The sequence below is a fragment of the Nanorana parkeri genome, unplaced genomic scaffold (genome assembly GCF_000935625.1).
Source record: "Nanorana parkeri isolate BGI_ZX_2015 unplaced genomic scaffold, ASM93562v1 scaffold2389, whole genome shotgun sequence".
NCBI classification, from domain to species: domain Eukaryota; kingdom Metazoa; phylum Chordata; class Amphibia; order Anura; family Dicroglossidae; genus Nanorana; species Nanorana parkeri.
In genome coordinates, this window is record NW_017308657.1 from 64,929 (window position 1) to 73,904 (window position 8,976).

Below are 8,976 nucleotides of genomic sequence, written 5' to 3' on the forward strand. Positions count from 1 at the left end.
ATACATACATACATACATACATACATACATACATACATACATACATACATACATACATACATACATACATACATACATATAATATATATACACACACACACACACATGCATATATACACATACACGTTGTGATAATCGTATAATGTCAATATAGCTTCCCTTATTATTACCTCCTCTTCCTTTATCTTTAAGGAGTGTTTCACATTTGTTAGCTCCAGCTTCTCTTTCTGCAGAAGCTGGTCCTTTTCTCCCAGAAGCTTCTCTTGCTGCATTGTAACAGCATTTTTTAGTTTCATCTTGTCCACCAATTTCTTTATATCAGTTTGCAATTTTTTAATGATTTCATTAGCCTAGAATAAAATTGTAGATGATCATTAAGCATTGACCATTTTAAGTATATATAATGGCGTAGAACAGGAATAAAAGTTTACCTTCATAAGCTCTTCAGAGAGGGATTTTACTGTAGTTTCAAGCTTGCCAATTTGCAGCTGCTTTTGTTCCAGAGAGTCTTCAAGTTTTTTCTAAAAAGAAAAAAAAAAAAACCCTAATCACATAAAAAGTGATTCATTGCAGCAGATGCAGGAAAAATTGAGTATGAAATTATTCATTTACCCGATGATAAATTCTGCTTTCAGTGTGCAAATGGCAAGGAAAAAAACAAGCACTGTGCATTAGGCAATTTTATTGCAAAAGTAAAGTCTCTGTTTACACTGCACACATTTTCTTATGTACAAAAAAAAAATAATCCATCACAGTTGACTGTATAAGAGTTTGCTTCATATGGGGTGTGCTTTGGAATATTCCCCTCAGATTATATTGACCTCTTCATGTAGTAACAAAGAGAATAAGGTCCATCCATTCCTTGGATCTTATAAAGAAAACAGTGCGTTTTATTATTATTATTAGATCAAACTTCTCCACAAAGAAAATGAGCCAAATCTACTGTGCTTTGAAACAAACTTGCTGAAGTTAGTTTTATCTGCATTGAAAACCATCTAGGGGGGCATTCACACTTGTGTGTTGCAGGTACAGTGCATTTAAAAACCCTGCTTTCTCCAACTTCCTTAGAAATTAATTGAAACACATGTAAACATGCTGAAGAATGCAATCCACCTTTCATTTAGAGGTGCAAATGTAACTTAATAGGACACATACCTTGTGCTCCTGTGCACTTTCACAAGCATCTGTACTTCGCATCACTACTTGTTCTTTGTCCTTGACTTCCTGTTCGAGAACAGCTGTCCGCATCTTGTACTGGTTTAGAAGTTTCTCTTTCTCGTGGCATTCAGAGTCCAAAGTGGCATTTTCTCGCCGAAGAGAAGAAGCTTCTTGTTTAGCTCTATAATTTTCCTGAAACCCCATTGCACAATTTACTCAACCAGATATATGGTGTCTGCTTGCACACAAAATTTGGTAAAGGTGACAGTTTCTCTAACTCTATCATTTAAAAATTCTTGGAAAGGAACTTTTTTTTATAACACAGTAAACGGATAAGAAAATAATTAGATATTGGCAATGTTGTTTATGTTACATTTTACAAGCTTTAACAATTGTATTTGTTCCTGTGTAAGCAATTTCAGGGTGTGTCTATGCATGATGACATAATACACAACAGTGTCTGTATACCTCTTCCACTGCAGAAAGCTTCCCCTTAAGTTCACGTATGGATGATTCTGACTTGTACTTCCGCTCTGTCAAGTCTTTATTAACCGTTTCCAATTCACACACCCTACTTTCCAAATGTCGTATTGTTCGGTTGTTAGAGGATTCCAGCTCTTTCTTTTGCTGCTCATGCTGAATCTGATATTGAGTTTGAAGCTAGGAGAAAACGGATGGTATTCAATTATAACATCTTGTTGCATTTTGCTACTTAAAGCGTATTAACAATGTTGCAGTCAAATTTGAGAAAACCCCACTAGGGCTGCAACTATTTGATAATCAAAAATAAATCGATAATGATCATCATCAAATGATCATCATTAACAATTAGTTGATTCAGCTCAGCAGTCCCCCCTCAGCTCTGCTCAGACGCCAATCCCCCCACACACCCCCCAACAAGACTTGGCCGCTTTCCTCCCCGCTGCCTGTATCGGCAGAAGGCATTGGAGAGGACACGCGGGGACCAAGAGAGATGGCTGGACGGGTCGGAGAGGATCGTAGGCAGTGGGTGTGAGCAATAGCCAGTTTGCTATTTGCCATTACAATATGAAATAGCCAATAGCAGGCTGGCTATTGCACCCGCCCACTGCCTGCTGTCAATCAGCAGAGAGGACCTGAAGGAGAACTTGCAATAGCCAGCCTATTGGCTATTTTAAATTGCAATAGCAAACTGGCTATTGCACACACCCACCGTCTGCTGTGTTTACATTTCCTGGCTGAAGCTATTCAAAAGAGCGCGAAAGCGAGATCGATTGAGAACAGAGGAAAATTCTTCTTATACATCATGTAATATGTAAGTAGACATTTTAAATTCTTTTATGTTATACTATGTGAAATAGAATATGTGCACAATGCACAACAGGTGTTATCCCCATTTTGGCAGCAAAAGTGAAAATACGTTTTAAAACTAACAGTATTTTAATGCTTGTTATTAAAGTTAGCTTGAAATAATAAAAACAAGTATTCAGAAGCTGAATGAACAAACAACATAGGGTTAAAATAATGTTAGGACTTAAAAAGCAAAGCACAATGTGTGATTGCCCATTAGGGAAACTCCAGTGATGTACACTTTGATTTCCACACTACAAAGAGCATCTAGAGACAGCATGACGACGTGTGGGTGACATCTGCAACCCTGAGAAAAAATCCCCTGAAAATTCCAGAATTTGTGACCCTCATTTGCCTTCTAAAAAAAAAAAAAAAAAAGACACAAAATTGTAATCCAACCTGCAACACCTTCTCTCTCTCTGCTGTGATTTCTTGTGTATGCCTGCTTGTTAATAAAGATGTCTGCGAAGTACAATCATTTCTCAGCTTATCTAGTTCTTTGCACTTCTCTGCCAGGGCCTGTTAAGAAAGATATTACAAATGTAAAAACATATAAAAGCAAGATTTTTATACATAAAATCATGAAGTAAAACAAAACACATCACAAAACAAAATGAGAATGAGTGGAAATCACTCACCTCATAGTTCTCCTTTAATAAAGATCACCTATGGTTTTACAGTATGGAGTGTGTTTTATGTGCTTACTTCTGACACGCAGAGAATTTATCACTGAGATAATATTACAAGTGAACCCTGCTGGGGAAGACTTCCGAGAAATCACCTGATAAGAGTGGATAAAAGTGGTTTTCGACTATACTAATCTAAAGTAAAGCAAAGATATATTCTATAGTTGCATATGCTCAAAGTGAGCATATGCCCATTGGCGACTGGTGCTACATGGGTGCTGAAGTTGTGGACAGAGATTTTACCAGGTGCTATCTCTCTCTGATGAGAAGGTAGAAGGATAGAAGTGGATATAAATTAACACCTTGTCCAATGACAAACGCTTAAAGATTTGGTTACTTTGGATTTTGTTTTGGACATTTGAATGGTTTAGAATAGTTTTTTTGCTACACTGTAGTATGTGTTATGTGAATGAGGCTTCATAATTGTAATCTTATTCTCTGTGTTCACATAATTAACATAATTTTAGGGCTGCACTTGTATTCAATGTACGTGTGTGAGCAGCTGATACCTAGATTAGCGCTTGATAATAATATTTTAAAAAAAAATCTATATATTTTTCACATCTTTTCCTAATAGCGTTGAAGGCTCTTTGCAAATACTGTATAGGCCAGTTTACCATCAAATTGCAAGACCCAATTCACAGTTTGGGTTTTTTCATAATTTATAAAAAAGTTATTAACGCCATTGTTGGGGGTGAAAGATCACTTGGCTCACACTAAGGTTATATCTTAATGGAACTCATTAATTCTGCAGCGCAGGCAGAAAAGACATGTAGAAAGCTTGGACTCGGTTCATCCCTTACAAGAATACAACTCACCAATGCACAACGAAGAACAGACAAGGTGAAACCATTGACTAGATTCATCCCTTACAGGAATGGGACCTATCAAGGCACAATGAAAAGAAAAGACCACATAGAATGACCATGACCATTTTTATAGCCTTTTTCTTTTTTTAAATCAGGAAGATAAGTGCATTTCCTTTATTTCTATTTTTTTTCAGGACAGCATTAACGTCATTTTTTAATGTAGTGGCCAGGCAAATGGTCCAAAGGGACTCTTTATAAGTTGAACACACTGGAGTTAGTTGTCCTTCAGCATCAAAGGAAATGCTGATATTTGCTTTAAACTCATCCCCTCTGAAAAAATAGCATTATATTGACAATATAAAAGACTTCTTACCTGTTGCGTTACAGAAAGTTTCTGAGAAAGTTCCTCTTCAGATTTCTGTAACTTTCCCTTTAAAACATAATTTTCCAACTAAAAGTGAAAAAAAAAAATGATATTAGTTAATATATGGGTATTTCAAATAAAGGGGGGAAACTCCAAAGTCTAACCTACAGGCTATCAAAGTATAAAATTGAAATATTCACTATCTGAGTTGTCCTTCACATGAATGAAGCTAGTCACACACAGATGGGCACTGGTTAAACACATTCTGTAGAGGTATATGAACAGACCACACTATCCAGAGAATTCCAATACTTCAGACTTTATTAAAGATTCACAGCAAATCCAGTATAACAGTGAAAAAAAGTGTATAAAAAGCAACAAATTGACCTCTATGAATAATCCTACGGGTGAAACATGTCAGAGATTATAGCTGGTTGGGGGTGTGCAGTGCTGGCATTTGATGCTTTATACACCTTTTTCACTGTTATACTGGATTAAAAAAAAAGACACAAAATTGTAATCCAACCTGCAACACCTTCTCTCTCTCTGCTGTGATTTCTTGTGTATGCCTGCTTGTTAATAAAGATGTCTGCGAAGTACAATCATTTCTCAGCTTATCTAGTTCTTTGCACTTCTCTGCCAGGGCCTGTTAAGAAAGATATTACAAATGTAAAAACATATAAAAGCAAGATTTTTATACATAAAATCATGAAGTAAAACAAAACACATCACAAAACAAAATGAGAATGAGTGGAAATCACTCACCTCATAGTTCTCCTTTAATAAAGATCACCTATGGTTTTACAGTATGGAGTGTGTTTTATGTGCTTACTTCTGACACGCAGAGAATTTATCACTGAGATAATATTACAAGTGAACCCTGCTGGGGAAGACTTCCGAGAAATCACCTGATAAGAGTGGATAAAAGTGGTTTTCGACTATACTAATCTAAAGTAAAGCAAAGATATATTCTATAGTTGCATATGCTCAAAGTGAGCATATGCCCATTGGCGACTGGTGCTACATGGGTGCTGAAGTTGTGGACAGAGATTTTACCAGGTGCTATCTCTCTCTGATGAGAAGGTAGAAGGATAGAAGTGGATATAAATTAACACCTTGTCCAATGACAAACGCTTAAAGATTTGGTTACTTTGGATTTTGTTTTGGACATTTGAATGGTTTAGAATAGTTTTTTTGCTACACTGTAGTATGTGTTATGTGAATGAGGCTTCATAATTGTAATCTTATTCTCTGTGTTCACATAATTAACATAATTTTAGGGCTGCACTTGTATTCAATGTACGTGTGTGAGCAGCTGATACCTAGATTAGCGCTTGATAATAATATTTTAAAAAAAAATCTATATATTTTTCACATCTTTTCCTAATAGCGTTGAAGGCTCTTTGCAAATACTGTATAGGCCAGTTTACCATCAAATTGCAAGACCCAATTCACAGTTTGGGTTTTTTCATAATTTATAAAAAAGTTATTAACGCCATTGTTGGGGGTGAAAGATCACTTGGCTCACACTAAGGTTATATCTTAATGGAACTCATTAATTCTGCAGCGCAGGCAGAAAAGACATGTAGAAAGCTTGGACTCGGTTCATCCCTTACAAGAATACAACTCACCAATGCACAACGAAGAACAGACAAGGTGAAACCATTGACTAGATTCATCCCTTACAGGAATGGGACCTATCAAGGCACAATGAAAAGAAAAGACCACATAGAATGACCATGACCATTTTTATAGCCTTTTTCTTTTTTTAAATCAGGAAGATAAGTGCATTTCCTTTATTTCTATTTTTTTTCAGGACAGCATTAACGTCATTTTTTAATGTAGTGGCCAGGCAAATGGTCCAAAGGGACTCTTTATAAGTTGAACACACTGGAGTTAGTTGTCCTTCAGCATCAAAGGAAATGCTGATATTTGCTTTAAACTCATCCCCTCTGAAAAAATAGCATTATATTGACAATATAAAAGACTTCTTACCTGTTGCGTTACAGAAAGTTTCTGAGAAAGTTCCTCTTCAGATTTCTGTAACTTTCCCTTTAAAACATAATTTTCCAACTAAAAGTGAAAAAAAAAAATGATATTAGTTAATATATGGGTATTTCAAATAAAGGGGGGAAACTCCAAAGTCTAACCTACAGGCTATCAAAGTATAAAATTGAAATATTCACTATCTGAGTTGTCCTTCACATGAATGAAGCTAGTCACACACAGATGGGCACTGGTTAAACACATTCTGTAGAGGTATATGAACAGACCACACTATCCAGAGAATTCCAATACTTCAGACTTTATTAAAGATTCACAGCAAATCCAGTATAACAGTGAAAAAAAGTGTATAAAAAGCAACAAATTGACCTCTATGAATAATCCTACGGGTGAAACATGTCAGAGATTATAGCTGGTTGGGGGTGTGCAGTGCTGGCATTTGATGCTTTATACACCTTTTTCACTGTTATACTGGATTTGCTGTGAATCTTTAATAAAGTCTGAAGTATTGGAATTCTCTGGATAGTGCGGTCTGTTCGTATACTATTACATTCCAAGCTGGAGACACACCTATTAGACCAGCACCTGGGGAGTCCTGATGGTGGCTAATTGGATTGGAGCGGGGGATTTCCTTTGGCTCCACATTCTGTAGAGGGCTGTACTCCAAGGGTCTCATATATGAGCAACTGCCCATTGTTGACCCATTTAGAGCATAGGAATCCTCCTAACACCCAAGCTCTTAATGGGCATTATACTAGGTAAACCCTGCATGGTTTTTGGAAGTGCTGTGATAGACCTGTTATTCGCTTTAAATTAAATCTTGACTTATTTGGGTCAGATGATATTTTCAAATAAATTCATTCCTCCATAATTGTACCTTTAGCAACGAGGTGACTATTTCAAAGAATGGTGTCAAGTACTTTTGGCAAGCATACAGATTATCAACATAGCAGTGAGCCATCATGTTCTTGGCAACCTTGTAGTGGGATGCCAGTTTGGAACGCAGGGCTAGTGTTTTTACAGATTTCCTTGACCAAGATCATTCCAGGCTGGGTGATAGTTTGCTCAATCTGTTTTGATAAGTTCTACAGCAAAAAAACAAAATAAATACTTACAGTTCTTGAGTTTTGGTCTGTTCACACCTAAACTGATACAACACTGTGTGATTTGCGTTTCAGTAAAAAAGCAAAAGTAAATGCTTTGCAGCATTCAGAACTTGTTGATGACTGCAATTTATGTTATGTTATAACCTTAAGGTTCATTACTGACTAGTGAAATCACCAAAAATAGAAAATATAGAGTAAGTGCTTCACTGATGTTTGAGAAATATAATAGAAACTTGTGGGAAATGTTCACAAAGTATTTTTTCCTCGAACAACTTTTTCAGAATGAAAATGCAAAAACTCAGAACTGTAATGAAAATGTTTGTGGGGTGCGAGGGAAGGCAGAGGTGTACATATGACAGACCAGGCCAAGTGAACCAACAGACATCTTGCAGTTTGTACTCGTCAGCCAAGTATTCCCTCACAGAAGTCTATAAAGATTCTCAACACACAGACTGACGACAGGGGGGCTGATGAAGGACTGGGGAAGGAAGTGTTCTGCACTGGACAACTGTGACCCATCCTAAATCACCATTACACTTTGCTAAACAGAGGGGCATTGTGTGGTCACAGTTTTCTACTTAACTTCATAATAAATCCATAAATCAATGCAAATGTGGCCAGACTCACCTTTAAGCTTTTAATGCAGTTGGCAAGATACTTCTTTACATCACTGTCACTGCCTTCCAAAAGTTTCAAGGAAAGATGGATGAGATGTTTGAACGGATTTGTTTCAATTATATTTAAACTTGCAGCCATACAGTCCATTCCATTTGAAGAGGTCAGCAACTGAAGTAAAAACCTGTGACACACAAAACAATTATCCAAAACACACTTTTGATAACATCTCTAAAAAGCTTCAATATAATTTTGGATCGATTTTTACACTTGGCACAAATATTTTCGAAAGCACTAGATTATGGATACTACAGCCATAGTTCATGAAGAGGTTCTATGCCTAAAAGCCTGACTTTGCCAGGTCATGCAGTCTAGATTGTCTAAAATATTGTTGAGGAAGCCTAAAAAGTTGCCTCCAACTTCCCAGGTCTACTTTTTCAGCCAAAGTTGTTGGTCACTCCACTTAGAAACTATGCTCTCACTACCATGTCCACACAAAATCCAAACATGCAATATGAACACAAACCACACATGCCTTGTGTTTAGGAATGGACAAAAAAAAAACCTCATAAACACACGCCTCTCAAAATCCCACTTATTAGTGTTTGCGCGCACCCTCTGCTTACACATTCTTGTATGGGTGAAGTTTTAAATGTTAATAAGACACTGCTGTATTTTGAGAGCATGCTTTCCTGCATTCAGATTAGGTGCAGTATGCAGATATGCAATGGCCGCTCTCATGCAGAACAGAGCACTCTACCTTGGGCATACAACTCGCAAGAAAAATTTGGGACAGGGACATAGGACACAGCAATGACTTGGCGTACCCGATGAGCACTGCAGGGAACTTCCAAATCATTGGATTCAGCATTCTTTACACACATATACATACATACATATATATA

General features: G+C 36.8%; 1 protein-coding gene across 1 annotated transcript in view; it reads right to left on the reverse strand.

Moving 5' to 3' along the window:
* Window positions 1-8,976, reverse strand: part of LOC108801574 (spindle assembly abnormal protein 6 homolog) — a 75,105-nt gene that overhangs the window by 30,180 nt on the left and 35,949 nt on the right. The window contains exons 5-11 of the mRNA XM_018573464.1: window positions 8,084-8,255; window positions 6,342-6,419; window positions 4,873-4,992; window positions 1,627-1,818; window positions 1,156-1,350; window positions 432-521; window positions 171-350 (exon numbers count right to left, since the gene is read on the reverse strand). Coding sequence (XP_018428966.1) covers window positions 171-350; window positions 432-521; window positions 1,156-1,350; window positions 1,627-1,818; window positions 4,873-4,992; window positions 6,342-6,419; window positions 8,084-8,255 — 1,027 coding nt within the window. The remainder of the gene's footprint in view (window positions 1-170; window positions 351-431; window positions 522-1,155; window positions 1,351-1,626; window positions 1,819-4,872; window positions 4,993-6,341; window positions 6,420-8,083; window positions 8,256-8,976) is intronic.